Source organism: Ictidomys tridecemlineatus, chromosome 3 (assembly GCF_052094955.1).
Source record: "Ictidomys tridecemlineatus isolate mIctTri1 chromosome 3, mIctTri1.hap1, whole genome shotgun sequence".
In the NCBI taxonomy this organism is placed as follows: Eukaryota; Metazoa; Chordata; class Mammalia; order Rodentia; family Sciuridae; genus Ictidomys; species Ictidomys tridecemlineatus.
This window is the reverse complement of record NC_135479.1, coordinates 123,764,840-123,783,647: the sequence shown is the minus strand read 5'-3', so window position 1 is coordinate 123,783,647 and position 18,808 is coordinate 123,764,840. Positions and strand designations below refer to the sequence as shown.

Genomic DNA, 18,808 nt, shown 5'->3' with positions numbered 1-18,808 from the left:
TATAAAATTGAATGAGAAAAAAGGCCAATTAAGTGAAGACAGAAATTTTTTAGTTACTTCATGGTTTCAATCAGTCTGCATTACAAAGATGCTGCATTTACTGTTCCATGTAAGACAATGTGTACATCATTTTATGCTCATTTGCTCTCAACCCATGGTAGTCTGGCTTCTTCCCCTATTCCACATAGCTTGCTTTGGACAAGATTATGTCTCCACGATTATTAACTCATAGATGGGCCTCAGTCTAATTGAGCTTCTTTGTAGCATTTGATACTGCTAAACACTTTCTTTACTTCATGATTGCCTTCTGTTGGTTTTTCTGACCATTCTCTAGTGAGTTCTTGTACTGCCTATTCCTTATTGCCAGTATTCCTGGGGGTACCATGCTAGAAGCCCACTCTTCTCTCCTGACACTCTCACTGGTCAAATGTGTTCCCTTGAATGATTCCAATTAACAGCCACATGCCAGTGACTCTGATTTCATATCTCTGTCTCTGATTCTACACCTGAGACACTTGATTCTACACCTGAGACGTGGCCCACAACTTACTCAACACACAACATCTGTGTTTGAACACTCTGGAGACCCCTCCAGGTGAACACATCCTGGTCCTAACTCCTCTTCATAACCCCCTTTTGCCTTTTCTGTTCTCTGATTCAGGAAACAGGAACCCCCATATGAGAAGCCCTATCCATTCATTCTCTCCTCTCCTCCTTCACTTCCCTCCAAAGTAACATCTAACTGAACATTAAGTCCTATTGATTCTATCAAATATCTCTTAAACCCTCCCTTAACTCTCCAACTCCATGCCAGTATTGAATGCTGGTCACCATCTTCTCTCTCATGCAAATGATTGTAACACTTCATAGCTGGTCTTGCTGCATTCCAGGTGGAAGATGCAATATCCTACTTGTTCCATTCTCCTCAATCCAGACTGAGTAATCTTTCTAAAAACAGAGGTCTGCATAATGATTTCTCACTGGTCCACAGAATAAAGTCCAAACTTGCTGACCCAGCTTTACAAGATCTTTTAATGATCTGGACCACTCCTGTCTCTGCATCCTCAACTGTGACTCCTCCTACCTTGATATCTACACTGGCATCGTGATAAATCATCAGTTCCCTAAACAGGCTGGGGGATCTTGCTCCTAGCTTTTGCACTTGCTGTTCCTCCTGCCATAAATGTTCCTTCCTCACCCCGTTACCTGGTTAACTTCTGTTCAACATCAGAGCCTTGCCTGGCTATCTCTGCGTCCAAGGAGATGCCTACCTTCCATGTCTGGGTCGGCTTCTCTCCTCTTTTTCTCCCAGAGTATACTGATGCCCCTTTCTCAGCCTTCGAAGCACTTTGTGGCCTGTCTGTCCCCAGCAGGGTGCACGCACCAGCCACACATTAGCCTCTCTCTTGTTCCTTGCTACACTTTGGTGACTAGAGTATTGCCTGCCCCATGGAAAGCTTGGCAGTCACATTTGCTGAATAAGTGAATTAAGTTTAAATGCTCCCCTTCAAAATTTATGAATTTCCTCAATCAAAGAGGGTCTACATGAAAAAAAAAATCCATTTTATAAAGACGTTGGAAAAGCATTAATCTCTAGCACACGCATGTATTTCTTTTTCAAACTGTTGTGTGTGTCTGGCTTTTCAAAAATGGGTTTCTAATTATATGATAGCTCCTGGGACCACTGCAGTTCCAGTACAACAGATCTTACTAGTGGAGTCAGGTAAATGAAAATAGAGAAAGACCAGTCCCCCGGAGCCTCCCCTGCTCCATCTATCAGGTTCTGTGAGAAAGAGAGCTCAGATGGCAGATTTTCTCCTACGCTGGTGGAGCCTCTGGCCTGGCATTTTATTGGGCCTCTCTTTTTCAGTGTTTTGATACTGAGAATGAGGCAGCGGCTGCCAAGAAGTGAGATCCCATGCCTAGTATCCTTGGCAGAGAAAATATTTCTCTAATCCTGTCCAAATTAATCCTCACAGGCCAATAAATCAATACACAGGGAGAATGTGTGATGATTTGAGCCATCTGGGTTTTTTTAAAGCCTTGGTGGGTATAACAGAAACTCGTAGCTCCATGGGATCCATCCCCAGCATGGGCACATTCACTTTCCCACGTGGTGTCGGCACCACCACATCCAGGGCTGGGGAGCCGCTGGCAGATTTTCAGAATCCTCGCCTTGCTGTTGAGTCTGCCCGTTTGATTTTAGCATCAGAGAATTCAGTATGAACCATCTTCTTACCCAACAGCCTCTTAACCAACTGGATCTAGACTCTGTCTTCACATCTGGCCCACCATTGTGACAATCAAATAGTCATAAAGAAAAAGGAAGGAATTAGAATTTCAGCACAAAATTATCAAAACAGTGTAATGGATTTTCTTTGAATTGGACTTTTCTTGCCAAAATGACAGAATCAGTTTTGGGGTTTTTTTTTTGTTGTTGTTGTTGTTTTTAATATCCCAAAAGGGTGGGGGTGAAATATTTCCACAAACTGAAAGGTAGTATCTGCACAGGTATTCAATAGAGCAAGTTTAAATCCATCAGTATAAAGGAAAATACTGCAAAAGAAACTCCTTTTAATATAATCCCTCTCGTGTGTGGCCTTTTCAAAGGAAAAGGACTGAGAAAGGAACCAGTTATCCCCAGACATTCTAAGGATGTTTTTAGCAGTTTTAGCTTTAAGTGCTGCCCCTGCAAGGGTGTTCTGTGTTCTAAGCCAAAGGCTTTACCCTTATCATTCACTGTGTGCTCACAACAGGCCTCTCACATGAGTGTTTTTCCCATTTTAAGGTGGGAGACTAGAACACAGAGACATTCAGCAACTAGTTCAAGGTCACAACAATATGAAGTGCCAGAGCTGAGCTGAAAACCTAGTCTCACTCCCCAACTCCTGCTCTTACTCTGCATTCCCAGAATGAGATAATGTTTGAATGCTATTATTTTTTTGTTATTATTATTATTAGTTGTTCAAAATATTAAAAAGCTCTTGACATACCATATTTCATACATTTGATTCAAGTGGATTATGAACTGCCATTTTTACCCCGTATACAGATTGAATGCTATTATTTTTTGCAGGCCCTGACCAATCACAGAATTAAAATCTTGTTAGTTACCAGAAAATAATTCCTTTATGGGAATTTCTCTTATTTAGATTATTTTAAAAGAAACAACAAGAGAAATCAAAATGTTGGAGAGGAAAGATCAGAACTACTTAGATAGCCCACTCCACTAATAGATCACCTGTTTTTGTTTTTCCGTGTTTCTCTCAGTCTTTGTCCATTCTCTATACATAATTATATGTTGTTTCAAAGGCCATTTTAAATAACTGGTTAGCATTAAAAAGATGACTATCTCGAATGAGTTTTCTTCTCAAAGCACACTAAGATTTATTTTAATTTTTCCTTCTACATTCTTGGATTCATTTCCCTTTCTGGAACAATAACAACAATAAAATCTTGAAGAATTCTGAGTCACACAGCAGATGTGAGGATGAGAAAACCTGCTGGTTAATTGGAGATGAGTTTCACTGGGCACAATCACATAAAAACAAACTATGTGTGATAAACTCCTACCCCTGAGAGCTGGTCTCAGGATACACAAAAATTATTCCACCAAAGATCTCTGTTTTTGTGGAACTTCAGATTTTCACACCCTGGGTGTCTATTTCAGCATTTTCCAAGCTGTGTTAAACACACACACACACACACACACACACACACACACACACACACTTCAAGATAAAATACATTCAGAACTATTGCTCATACTCCCCTCTCAGAGATTTAAAATATACATTAGCATATAAAGATCCTGGCAATTTACACAGAAAGAGACCCATTTATTTCTGTCCAGAAGTTGTAAACTCAGTTGCCCACAGAGCCAGCCAGGTAGATAAGGACCTGGTGGTGGTTGGGATGTAGTGGAACCATATGTATCTCCTGCAGCTCTCTGCTTTTGAAATGTGAGCCTAGTGTTAACTTATCTTCATGAAATGTTTTAGTACAAGTTTTTATGTGAAATTTTGCAACTAAGATAAGGTAGAGGACACATGTCTTGGCTACATCTATTAAAAAAGACTAGAGCTGAACAGTAATGGAAGCAGTAAAAATTGATTTTTTTGGACTGCTATTGTTCTTTTTTTTTCTTTTTCTAAATTTTAATTTGTAATATGTGACAACAGAATGCACTGTAATTCATATCACACATTTAGAGCACCACTTTTAATATCTCTGGTTGTACACAAAGTAGAGTCATATTCTTCATGTCTTCATCCATGTACTTTGGATAATGATGACCATCGAATTCCACTGTCTTTCCTACCCCTTTCCTACTCCCTCCTCTCCCTCCCCTTTTCCCTTTTGCCCTACCTAGAGTTCATTTAATCCTCCCACCACTACCCGCCACAGCATATTATGGATTAACATCCTTAAATCAGAGAAATCTTTTGGCATTTGGTTTTTTTAGGATTGGCTAACTTCACTTAGCATTATATTCTTCAGCTCCATCCATTTACCTGCAAATGCCATGATTTTATTCTCCTTCAATGCTGAATAATATTCCATTATCCATTCATCTACTGAAGGGCATCTAGGTTGGTTCCATAGTTTAGCTATTGTGAATTGTGCTGCTATAAACATTGATGTGGCTATGTTTCTATAGTATGCTGTTTTTAAGTCCTTTGGGTATAGACTGAGGAGAGGGATAACTAAGCCAAATGGTGGTTCCAGTTCCAGTTTTCCAAGGAGTCTCCATACTGCTTTCCATATTGGCTGCACCAATTTGCAGTCCCACCAGTAATGTGTACCTTTTTCCCCACATCCTCGCCAACACTTATTGTTGTTTGTATTCTTAATAGCTGCCATTCTGACTTGAATGCACATGGATTTCCAATTTTCCCAGCTCTCACCATGCACAAATGGTGAGATGAAATCTTAGAGTAGTTTTGATTTGCATTTCTCTAATTGCTAGAGATGTTTTTATGTATTTGTTTACTGATTATATATCCTCTTCTGTTCAGTTCCTTGGCCCATTTATTGATTAGGTTGTTTGTTTTTGTGGTGTTAAGATTTTTGAGTTATTTATATATTCTAGAGATTATTGCTCCATCTGTCATGTGTTGGTAAGAATTTGTTCCCAATTAGTAGGCTCTCTGTTCACCTCACTGATTGTTTCTTTTGCTGAGAAGAAGCTTTTTAGTTCGAATCTATCCCATCTGTTGATTCTTGATATTAATTTTGTGCTATAGGAGTCTTATTAAGGAAGCTGGGGCCTAATCTGAAATGATGGAAATTTGGACCTACTTTTTCTCCTAATAGACAGACACAGTGTCTCTGGTTTAATTCCTAGGCCCTTGATCCACTTTGAGTTGCGTTTTGTGCATTGTGAGAGCTGGGAAAATTGGAAATCCATGTGCAAAAAAATGGATTTTATTCAGAAACCATTGCAAAACAGTAAAACAGATGTTAGTATAGAACTCAGCTCAGTTCCAAATACTGACAAGCATGGACAAGTGAGGATCTATAGCCATGGAACCGGGTGGGGGTCCATGGATGGAAAATTATTAAGAGGGAACAACAGGGGTAGAGAAGGGTTTTGGTTAAATTGACCTAACAGATTCTTGCTAAAGGCTGACTATTGTGGTAGACCACCTGGGATTGGGAAGGTAAAGGATTCCATCAGACAGAAAAGTGAAGAGATACTGAAGATGGAGGATTCTCACTAAACTGTCTTAGCAGGATCCTTGGTACAACTAGACTCTGCAAAAGACAAATGTGGAAGCCAAGGGTTGAGACCCGTTGAAAAAAGAGGTCAAAGGAGTCTTGGTCAAGCAGTCTTAGTCAAATCTGGAATTCAGGTCACCAATCGACAGCCACAGGTTTAACCTGAAGAATCTCTTAAACCTAAAGAAATTCTGCTCCTAGAGCACTCTGTTGGGGAATGCTGCCGAGCTTCATCAGCCTTCCACCCCTGGAGGAAGCCCCAGTCGTGGGGTCCTTTCTCTAAGCCTACTCTTCATTGCATACTCCAGTCCTCCAACCTAGAAGAGTAATAGGTGTTCCAGTTACCATGACTGTGTAAGAAATTACTCCAATACTTCTGCAGGAGATAATAATTTTTATTTTGCTCAGAACTCTGGAATTCCAGTGGAGCTCAGAGAAGATGACTCATCTTGTTCCCCTAGATGTCAGGATGACTTGAGGCTGGGGGCAATGGAGAGGAGCTGGAATCATTTGAAGGCAGCTTGCTCACATGTCAGAACATTTGTGCTGTCAGTCACCTGAGATTGAGGTCATAGCTGGAACACAGACATGTGGCCTTCCTCTGAGGCTTGAGCTTCCTGGCAACATGGTAGCTGGATTCCAAGGGTAGAATGTCAAGAGAAAGAGGAAAAGGCATTGAAAGCTATATCACCTTTTAGGAGCTGCCCTCAGAAGTCATTCCAGATTGCTTCCATTGCATTTTATTTATCGATACAGGTATTTGAAGACAGAGCAATAAACTATACCTCTTATGGGAGCGTGGCAAGGTTCTGAAGAAGATAGGTGTCAATCCATTTTGTGCTGCTATCACAAAATACCACAGACTGGGTACTTTATTTTAAAAACAGAAATTTATTTCTTACAGTTCTGGAAGCTGGGAAGGTCAGGATGAAGGGACCACATGACAAGAGAACACACTTGAGAGAGAGAGAGTCAGAGAAGGCCTTTTATAACAAAACCATTCTCATGATAGCCAACACACTCCCATGATCATTTCATCAATCCATGCATGCAGGCATTACAACCTAATCACCTCTCATTTGGTCCCGCCTTCCAATACCTTTGGATTAGGGATTAAGTTTCACACATGAATTTTGGAGGACACATTCAAACCATGGCAGTGGGGAACAGCAATACTGCTATGATCATTTTTGTAAGATTTGATCTGCCACAAAAGGAAAGAGTGAATTGTTTTAAATTCTGCCTCTGTCATTTATCAATAGTAAGGTGACAGTGAACAAGTGATTTCTTCTCTCTCTGCATCATATTTGCTCACCCTCTCCTGAATTATAGTTATCACCATTTTTATTTTATGATTGGGCAATTGACTTCTTGTGTCAATCTATATGAATCAGGGCAAAATTAAATATGAATCAAATCAATGGGGTGGGGGTTGTAGCTCAGTGGTAGTGCATATGCCCAGCATGGCCAAGACACTGGGCTCAGTCACTAACACCTTACATACATCACTGGGGAATTTTAAGGGATGGCACATATTAGCAGTTCCAATTCATCCATTTATTTTAGTTATCCTTAAGTGAAAATAGAGATACTTCTAGTTTTGTGGTCAAACCTAATTGTTAATTAGAAAGATCCTGGAGCTTTTTTAAAAAAAAAAAAAAAAAAGATCAATGTGAGATTGTGTGCCAATTCTGCCTGTGAGAAATCTAGCTTTCTTTTTGCCTCTTTAACATCCATTGATTAACTGTCACTGGATCAAAAACTTAAAAAACAAAACAAAAGCAAACACCAAACCAAACAAAACCAACCAGCTCTGCCGATGCAGAAGAAAAAAAATTATCTCTTTTATGTTTTGTTCTAATAGTCACATGATGCAAAGCCCAATGATATACATGTAGTCTGGGTTTATACATATGTCTAAGAGCTTATTGTTTTAACAGACAGTGAGTTTTCCAGGTCTTTTTTCTACCTGTTCAGATGGCTAAAGGAAAAGGAATCCTATTTGCAGCTGAGGCACATGGCTGGTGGCTCACTGTCCACATAACAGCTTCCTTATTCTCAAGACTTGTCATCACATGTGACATGAGACTAGGCTCAAATGCAAAGGACCTTATCACCATCTCCTCATGCCCGTGGGAATGTAGTCCTAGTCACTTGCCTTTACTGGCCCAAAGAGCACCCAGGAAGCCCACAAGAAATAAACAACTCCTAAAAAATTGGCCCTACAAAACCATACTCCCAAATCATCAGGAACCCCCAGTGTATTCTAGAGCAGTCAATGCAATTATTATTATTATTATTATTATTATTATTATTATTATTATTATTATTATTATTATTATTAGCAATTCTTCTTCATGAATGAAGATACCACTGCTATGTCCATGTGAAATTCCATTCTGCAAAGACTACCCTGGCTGTCCAAAGGGACACCTTCCCATTTGGACAACAGGTTTTGCTCTTTATTCTTTTAGACTCATCCTTGCCAGATGAGAAGAGAAAGCACAGAACAGGAAACTATCTTAGATTCTGTTAGAAACAGCTCTCGATTTCTTTCTGATATCCTGCTCAAGCCTTGCATTATTTACAGTCTCCTGTGTCCTTTCCTCCCCTTCCATCATTTCTAATTTTTCTTTTCCATGTTTCTGCACTTGTTTTGCTAGTGCAGTGCTTGGTAAGAGCCTCAGGCTATTTGCCCAGGTACCTACTGGAGACCACGGTGATGGCTGAATCCAGTAAACAAAGAAGCTTGTCTATCCAGAGGCAGCTACAAAATTGATGTTGAGTGCTAGCACCAATATTTTTTTGTTTTCAACACTTCTGAACCACACCATTTACAGTTTGTAAACTATCCTAAGAAACACTTTTTCCATGTAAAAATAAAATGACATTAACTGACTATTCCTTAGGGCTTAGATGTTACAAATTCTATGCACTTCACATGCATTATTTCATTTAGTCCACGCAACCACTCTACAGGATATTTACATTTTACAGATGTGCAAACTCAGTTGAAGATGTGGATTAACTTGCTTAAGGTTGCATGACAAGGGACATAGGGAAATCCAGACTGTTTCTACCAGAACCCAAAACCTGTGTATTTTCCTCCCTGTGTGGTTAGTTTTGAGAAAGAGAATGTATGACAGGTCCACTTCTTACTTCATACCGATTTTGCTAATTTTGAGTCTTCCTGTTTGACTAAGTAAATATATTTATTAATAACAGTGCAACCTGAGGAATTCTGGGATTTTAGAACTGATTGAGTCAAGTCTCCATCTGATCTTTGACACATCCCTATGACACCTCCCATTGGTCATTCTGTCTCTATTTGAAGACTTCTAATGTTGGGGAACCCCTCCTTCTCAGAAGAAAGGAGCTCTACCTATTTCCGGGCAGTTTTATATTGCATTTGGTAAAAATCTGTCCTCCTGGAACTGACATTCATTCATCCTCGTTCTGCTGCCTGCAAAAAAAAGTCTGAGCCAGCTCGCCCAGCTCTCATCACACCCCTGAGCCTTGCTTTAAACTGCTCCTCTATACATTCTTCCTAAGCAAGACTCTTCCTGCCTGTGGTGTCTTTTGCCCAAATAGACTCCAGTTTGTCAGTGACCCTCACTACATGAGGCTGTCACCACTGCACCCAAAACGCCAAGTAATTCTGACCAATCAAAAGTCTATCTCATCCTCCATGAGGGTGCTGCACCTCTATCAGTACAGCCCAGCTGGACTATGTTCTCTGGGCCATCACATGGAATCCTCCTGAACTATTGCACCCCAGGGTGATGAGGTTGCAGTTTGATGTGCTTGTAGTTTCATTTCCACAAAAATTGTTTGTTGAGATAAATATTTTATCTGAACTTATACAGTGGTTTATATTCCCTGCCACATAAAAGAGATGATTCTTTTTCTTCCGAATCAGCAGAGCTAGTTGGTTTTGTTTGGTTTGGTGTTTTTTTGTTTTGTTTTGTTTTTTTAAGTTTTTGATCCAGTGACAGTTAACCAATGGATGTTAAAGAGGCAAAAAGAAAGCCAGATTTCTCACAGGCAGAATTGGCACACAATCTCACATTGATCAGTTTTTTTTTTTAACAAAGCTCCAGGATCTTTCTAATTAACAATTAGGTTTGACCACAAAATTAGAAGTATCTCTATTTTAACTTAAGGATAACTAAAATAAATGGATGAATTGGAACTGCTAATATGCTGCTATCCCTTACAATTCCCCAGTGATGTATGTATGGTGCTAGTGATTGAGCCCCGGGTCTCGGGCATGCTGGGCAAGTGCACTACCACTGAGCTACAACCCCAACCCCATTGATTCATATTTAATTTTGCCTTGATTCATATAGAAATTTTTATTTTATAGTTTTACAATAAAAAAGTTAAAGGAAAAATGTTAAATATACTTTTGGGGAAATGCTTTAGAATGTAATTTTTAGAGATCAGTAAACAACATAGAAGACCTCTTCAAAAAGATTACGTGATCTTGTGCTGAGATCTCCCCTCCAGCTGATTCTGGTTTAAGTTAATCTGTGTAAACAAAGAAGCTCAAGCTACTTTCTAATAAATGCCGTATTCCAACTTTACAAATGAGGACAAAATAAGGTTTAAATGACTTGCTTCATAGAGATAAGGGAGCTTCTAGAACACTTCTCTCTTCTTCCACAGAATATCAGTGCTGAAGGAACAGGTATCAATTCCATAGAATATCAGAGCTGAAGAAATTGTTCTATTGTGGGGTCATTGTAGAAGACATCATGGAAAAGTTGAATTTGAAAAGAATTAAGCTTTTGATTCAAATGTATGATATGTCAAGATCATTGTACTGTCATATGTAACTAAGTAAAACAAATTTTTAAAAAATAGCAATTTCCAAAAAAAAAAAAACCAGAATTAAGCATCTTTTATATATACTCTTACTTTTTCACCAAAATAATGTTGGCCTGCAATAGGAAATTTGGGCTGGGGCCGGAGCTCAGTGGTGGAGCACTTGCCTAGCATGTGTGAGGCACTAGGTTCGATCCTCAGCACCACATAAAAATAAACAAATAAAATAAAGGCATTCTGTCCATCTACAACTACAAAAAAAATTTTTTTTAATTGGGGGAAATTTTGAAAAGTACAAGGAAAGGTGTTGGGATGGGTTACTCATAATCCCATCCCATAAATACAGCACTACTTGTGTGCTTCTCTGCCGTCTTTCTCCCTGGCAGAGTATTGTATTATTAGAAATCATAATACTATATTTGTTATCATTGCAATCATACTGTTTCTCAAGGAATATTATAACTCAAGGACTATTTCAATGTTTTAATAAATTCTTCCAACACAATTTTAATTGCTATCTAACAATCCCTTGAAGAACTTTGCCATAATTTTCTTCACCTTGCTCCTACTTTTGAATCATTACATGGAAGAGAGAGATTTAAATGAAGAGAGTGGAAGTATCTAGAAGAAGAATATGCAATATGAAAAATTTAAAAACAGAACATTCGCAGCATGTGTAGATAAGCTTTGAGGTTTATTTCCTTTATATTTTTTTCCAATAGGATAAAACACTAATAGGAACACCTACTTTTGTTGAGTATCTACCATGAGATTTATGCCACAGATATATTTTATCATTCAGTCAGAATAATAATTAATCCAAGTTTCTATTATATCTTCATTTTAAAGATGAGGAAACAAGAGCCAGTTTTCTTAAGGGACTTGCAGAAGGTCAACAACAGAGAAAGAACTTGAACCAAGATTCATCTGAGAAGAAAGCTGCTCCTGTTGACCACCATACTGCATATTCCATGTACCATTGATATCATCAGAGAGCTATTCTTAAAAATGGAAATAGATTGCAAACAACAGCTCATAAGCAGATAAGCAGATAACTTGTTACATGTCAGGAATAAAAATCAATCTACCTAAATCCCAGAATAGCTAAGAAAATCATCAATAAATAAAGTCTCCTGAGTCATGTCTAAAATGTTTAAAATTCAAATATGTTTCAGGTTTCTCTAAAATTCATTAAAGAGGGAGCTGCGTTAATTGCAGCTATGTGAATGAAGTCTGGATTCTGAGACTAGATGAAAATTGATTATGCTAAAAGTAGTCTCCTATAATTAAATGAAAACCGTGCTGTGAGCACTAATTAGTCAGCAGTAACTTATTTTAAGTGAAAACAGTCAGTCTTGGTGTATCTCATTAAATGAGAGCCCAGCAGCTCCTCTGAGCTGAGGTTCCACAGCAGTCACCTACAGCTGTAATGTGAAACTGCAGGAAAGGGGTGATGTACCCTCTGGAACTCTGGTGTACACGTCCTGAAGCCCCCTCATTCCTTCACTCACAAGATCTGAAATATACTTTGAATTCCAAGGACTCTCACTAGGGAAGATGTCTGCCTTACAAAGTACACGGAGCCCTTGGTCTCTTGCATCTCCCAGTGGGGGTTTAGGAAAGTCAGTAAATATCATAAAATTCACTTGGCATATTTTTCTTCATTTCTAATGAAGATGAATTGAACTAATTTGAAAAGTTAAAATGCATCCTCTGAAATTTTCTCCAAACTCTTCAATATCTGATAATATTTACTTTTCCCGGTATTAAAAAAAGAGAAGATAAATTATTTGCTGTTGTTGTTGTTGTTCAACTTATTGTTTACTTATAAAAGAAAATACAAAAAGCACAAAAGAGCAAGGAAAACATCACCCACTATTCCTTCATCCAAAGACAGATCGTCATGGACATGGTACCATATTTCCTCCTTTTATCTACCCATAACTTTTGTTGTTTGTGCATTATAATTATAATTCATTCAATTATATACAATAATGGAATTCATGTTCATAAATGCACATAACTACCCATAGCTTTTGTATATTTGAGATCATTCTGTTCACACAATTTGGTATTCTACTAGAAGGATCCATCAAAAAAGAAATTTTACATTTTATTCCTTAGCCTAAATACCTAGTAGTCATTCCATGTGTTTCCAACATCTCAGACAGATTGTCAATTTGCACTGCTGTGAGCCCTCCTGGAGAAGCGTCCTCTGCCAATAGGACAGAACCCATTACTGGGTAGGAATGAATATTCTGGACCAAATGAAAAAGGAGATCAAGACTCACTACTTATTTAGTAGCTTGGGATTGATCACACTGAATGGGCCCTTATTCTCCTATACTTTTAGCCAAAGTAAATAAGGTTATGACTATCATTCACAGCAACTCTGAGAATAATTCTTCTGGGGGAGAGACAGTACCCAGGAAGACCAGGAGGATTAAAAGGAGACTAATTAACCCAGCCAGGTAGAAGATGTGTGGACAAGTCACAGAACTTAGAATCTCAGAACTTGAGACTTGCAGAGGGAGTATGAATGTCAGTTCCAGATTCAGTCAAGGACACCAATTTTTGGTTTTGTTTTGTTCAATGAAAATAAAGTGGTTTCCAAGCATCTTTCTTAACAAACTGTCAGGTAACTTAATCTGAGACACAAGATCTGGAAGCCTTATATAGTGCCAAACACAAGGCCAGAGTGTCTACCCTCTTGTCATGGTAACTGCTAACAGTCTTCAAGCCCAAATGGTTCCTCAAAATTCTTGAGCTCATTCCAGTTTCCTAGGAAACGCCCAAAAGCTGAGCAAGAGTCTCCTTCTACTCAGTACCCAGCGCTCTCCATCTCTTTCCTCCACCCCTCCCTCTCTCTCTTAGACCCTATAACACACTCACACCTTCCTTCTCCCTCTAGGTCATCGAAAGTACTCTCTTCAGGCTTAATAAAATGGAAGCCAACCGTGAGCAGCTCTTAAAGAAAAATTCTGCTTTCATGTAGGAATACACACCTTCCTAGATGTCAAGGAAAACCATGGCCTGGTTCCCCCTAGAGGAGAAAGCTAAAAGGCACACACACACACACACACACACACACACACACACACACACACACAATAAGTAATACTTTTCAAAAAAAAAAAATAGTGTCATCCTGTCACAGAAAAGACCTTGAAGAAGATTCATTCATTTTCACACCCAAATCCACGATCCTTCATTCTTCAGCACCAGGAGGCCAGGTTTGCCATAAACTGATAAGTCTGGGCTTGGAAACTAGATGCAACTCAGATCCTGTGAATCCTAGCTCTGGGACCCTAATCTGCAGACTATGTTTTCTCCTACCACTATGTTTAGCACAGAGTAAGATCAACTTTCCCTGTCCACAGCCAGCTGCCCAGCCAGTCTCAAAGCAATTATTCTAATTCCTCACATTCTAGAAGCAACTTTAAGTATGGGCTGGTGTCACACTTGAAACTTTCTTAAGTTTAGAACTCCCCAATTTATAATGGCTCAACTTATGACATTTTTTTAACCTTAAAATGGTGCAAATGTGATATACAGCCAATGGCAATCATACCTTGAATTTTGAATTTTGACCTTTTCCTCCGCAAGTAATTTGCCACAGGACAAGCTTACAGTGCTTGGCAAAAACAGTGACCACAGCTCCCAGTGCACTATGTGATCCCAAGGGTAAACAGCTGATTGTCTTCAGTATATGGTGCTGTTAATCTGTGATGTTCAGTAGGTTAGGTGTATTAATTCATTTTCTTCTTACAGGGTCTTTAACTTAAAATAGGTAAGTTTTAGAACATTTGCAATGGATTTTCTGATCCTTCAAGTGGTAGTTATTTTCCTGCTGGAGAAAATCACAACTGGTCCACTTCAACATTTTCCCTTCCAGAAGATCTTCAACCAGTTGTTGGATGTGACCAACTTAAACACCTTCTGCCTCCTCAGAACTCATTTTGGTGAATAAGAAAAACTGTCCCCCTCTGGGAATAAACCAGATAATGTGGCATGTTTTAAAATCATCTCCTTTGGGCTTTCCTGTCTCCTAGTCAGATACAGAGTTTTGGGATAAGATGCAAGCAGAATGGGAAGAGATGGCCCGGAGGAACTGGATATCTGAGAACCAAGAAGCCCAGAACCAAGTTACAGTCTCAGCTAGTGAGAAGGTAAACCCATGCCGTTCTTACACACGCTGACAGATTTCCTCATCCTCTTCACATCGTGTTTTATAGATTAGTTCATAACTATTTTGTCAGAAATCTAAAAATCAAAGATAATTTAATATGGATCTGACCTAGGAGAAATCACCGATAGATGGAACCAAGATAACCATTCAATGTGTCAAGGCAGTGAGCTGGAATCAAAAGCTCTTATTTATCCTCAGTGCTCAGACCATTTGGCAGCCACCCAGAACCTGGATCCTGACTGCTTGGGGCAGTTACAGAACTAACATTTAGAGCGGATTGGCAAGAACTGGGCTCATCAGCCGCTTTAGTCCTGCTGATGTGCCAACAATAGAAGCTGTGCAGTGGCGAGGGAGTGAAGGAGGGCCTGGGCTTGCTTCACACGTGGTCATTACACCACTAGCAAAGAATCACGGTGGAAAAAAGGCTCTTCTCACCACCAGGCCAGGTCCCAAGGGGAATCCCCAGAGATACTCCTCTGATAGGAGCCCCAGCAACTGTACACATAGAATGAACAATCATGAAGTCCTGGTGGCTCTAAGATCAATCCTTCAAAAACACTTTGGGGGCCAAGCCGACAGAGAGGGGGCTAATTGAAAGAAAGAAAAAGATGTAGAATTTTCTTACACAGAAAAAAAGTACATGTCTGTGTCTGTCTGTATTGGGGCTTTGTGATGGAGAGAGTGTCAATTGCATTCACTTCTGAATAATTTCCATGATATTTTTCTGCACACAACAAATATTTATATATTTATCTACTCTGCAGTAGGTACTGGGGATAAGAGACTCTGATTTGAGGAGATCTGCAATTTACATAGTGATTAAAATGTTTCTCTCCTCCCAGTACTCTCTCTCTCTCTCTCTCTCTCTCTCTCTCTCTCTCTCAGAAGGCCAGACAATCATACAAAATCAGAACAAACATCTTATTAAAAATAGCTGTCTTATCCAAAGAAAGCAGAGCTAAGGTAAAAAGGGAGAAGGTTGATGCAGATCATCAGACACTGGGCTACCAGCTGTGTGCCTGAGGCCGACCTGGGACCCTCACCTCTGAACCACCCTGTTTCCATACTATCCACCACATAAGTTGGTGGTAACTGTGGTTTTGAGAGGGATTTTGTCTTTCTAAACACTAATGGAAAATGAAGGCCTCCACTTCATCTATTTTAAGCCTTAGTAACATCATCAATGGACTAGCTTATTTGCATCTATCAGAGGAGAAGGGTTTTATGATGATCTATGCTATTGAGGTTACAACAAATAATATTGTCAGACACTTCAGGTGAGAGCGTAAGATGAGAAAAAACTTTCTCAAAAAATATTTAGTTACATATATCAAAGGCCTTAAAACAGTTCAAAGCTTTTAATCAAATTGATCCCTCTAGATTTTATCCTAAGGTAATAAGCAAATGCACTAGAGTTTGAGGAAGGAGGCTCTCACTTTACCATTATTTTATAATAATAAAAAATTTTAATAATATGAAAGTCTGTCAGTAGAAGATCAGATAAATAAATGTAATATATCCATAAAAATAATTTTAATAACATAGCGTAAACAATCACAATGTACGACTGTGAGGACTAAGCCACAGATTACAGATGTAGTATGAACCTATTTATACACTCACAAAAATACTAGGTTATTATGGTTTGTACTGTTTAAATTTTGCAATGAATAAACTGTCCATCTTTAAGACACGCATTTTTTTGTCAGGGGAGGTACGGGTAACCTGGGATTGAACTCAGGGGCACTCAACCACTGATCCACATCCCTGGCCTTATTTTATATTTTATTTAGAGACAGGGTCTCACTGAGTTGCTTAGCACCTTGCTTTTGCTGAGGCTGGCTTTGAACTCAGGATCCTCTTGCCTCAACCTCCCAAGCCACTAGGACTACAAGCATGCACCACCGTGTCAGGAAAGATATGCATTTTTAACAGGGGCAAGATAGTCCCCAGCAGAGCAAAAACTTTTCTAGGTGGAGGCAAAAAGATCTTACGTAATACAGTGTATCTTAGCCTTGGGTACTGTTTGGGCCACAGTTTCCAAAGAGATGTACAGTATGTCTTATTAATATTTCAGAGGGTTGGGTGGCAGCACTCAGCAAAAACCATGTCTGAAGAGTCAGTAGTTTTGAAATTCTTCAGGGGAAATAGCTAAAATAAAAAGAACAAAACAAATATCAGAAATAGCACAGCTCCATATCGTATTTAAGTTGCGGCATTTGGAGTAACTTTTTTGTTTTCTTTTATGTTATTTGCTATCATCTAAAATTTATTCAATGAACATGTACAACATTCTATATATTATATACTATATATTATATACCTTATAATATATATTATATAGTATATACTATAATAAGGGACAGTATTCAGTTTAATTGAAATTGAATACATCAATCAAAATAAGTCAATTAAGATTTAAAGAGGTCTTGCTGAATGTAAGAATGCAGAGATGGCGGATGGATGGTGTAATGGCCCTTCTCTGTGTCGTAGGGATACTACTTTCACACTGAAAACCCCTTCAAGGACTGGCCTGGAGCATTTGAAGAAGGCTTAAAAAGGCTGAAGGAAGGGGACCTCCCAGTCACTATTCTGTTCATGGAGGCAGCAATTCTTCAGGACCCCGGAGATGCAGAGGTAGATCCGTCCTCTTCAGTCTACTAGACTCAGAAGCAGCTTCCTGTGCTAAGGACAGACAGGATGGCACAGGGCTCTCCTAGGTAGCATTTTCACCAAGTAAAAGTTCCTGAAGGGGTTAACCTGGCTTAGTGTGATATTTATTCTAAGAGATAAATAGGTACCTGTTTCTAATCTGCAGTGTCTACATTGCCCAAAGATAAAGATTGGGGATGAAAAATGAAAAAAAGAAATCAAAATTGCCAACCTGAAACACACCCAGTGGTTTTCAGGAAACAATGCGTAGTTTTGTCTGGGTCTCAAGTCACACCGTGTATCACCCTTGATTTACTCACTCAACATTTATTGAGCAAATACTATACCCTCAAAATTGCACTAGGTCCTGGCTTGAAATATTGAAGGGCTTGGGAATGCAAAGACACCTTTGTGGTCTATCTGGAGAGGTGACATAGTGTCATGAATATGGTGTCTGGATGTGCTAGGAGAGCAGAGAGCCGGGTCCTAATCCAGCCTTCCCCTACAGGTGGATCCAAAGTTGGGTTTTGAAGGAGAGAGAATTAAAGACCATAAGAAGTCAAGTTGTTTTTCAGAGGGAATGGTGCAAGGGGGGCAGAGGGGCTTGAAGCATCACGTGGAACATAAAAGGGGAGGAGAGAGTGGGAGAGAGGAGGGAAGGAGAGAACAGCAAGTATTTTAACTTAGTCTGAAGGCCATGGGAAACCTCGAGAGAATGTCCCTGAAGAGGCATTCAATCTGACTGCATGTAAGAAAATCGCTTTCTCTGGGATGAGAAAGGTGATTAGAGACAGACACTCGGAGACCACCAAAGAGCTTCTGCAGGCCACTAAGTTTTGAAATCCATAAAGCCTTGTAAAATGATATTGGCTGTGTAAAAGCTTCCTTTTTAGACTGTGAGTGATTTTTAGAAGTCATTACAATGGATATTCTAAAAGCAGTTTGCAGAGATTTTAGGATAGGAGTATGTAGTATTGAAAAGACAAAACGGAGGAACTTTGAATTGGGCAAAGGAGAGGATGGGGAAGGGTTACGGGGGTAGGAAAGATGGTGGAATGAGATGGACATCATTACCCTAGGTACACGTGTGATTGCATGAATGGTGCGTCTCTACACCATGTACAACCAGAGAATTGAAATGTTGTGCTCCATTTATGAATGATGAATTGAAATGCATTCTTCTGTCATGTACAACTAAGTAAAACAAACAAAAATAATAAATAAATAAATAAATTTTCTATACTCAGCTACCCTAACTACATAGGTTCAAATTCCTATTCTACTTGTTAGCCCTATGACCTGGGACATGTCATTAAAGCTTTTTATGGTTCAGTTCCCTCATCTGTAAAATACATTTCATAATAGTAAATATCTCACCATGTGTTCTAAGGAGTATTAGATCCTGCAAATGAGGTGTTC

General features: G+C 39.2%; 1 protein-coding gene across 16 annotated transcripts in view; it reads left to right on the top strand.

Moving 5' to 3' along the window:
- The window catches only part of Pex5l (peroxisomal biogenesis factor 5 like), a 213,848-nt gene that overhangs the window by 183,968 nt on the left and 11,072 nt on the right, over positions 1-18,808 (top strand). For all 16 annotated transcript variants that reach the window (XM_021729811.3, XM_078043700.1, XM_040270118.2 and 13 more), the window contains 2 exons: positions 14,601-14,717; positions 17,231-17,374. In XM_021729811.3, the coding sequence (XP_021585486.1) occupies positions 14,601-14,717; positions 17,231-17,374 (261 nt within the window). The remainder of the gene's footprint in view (positions 1-14,600; positions 14,718-17,230; positions 17,375-18,808) is intronic.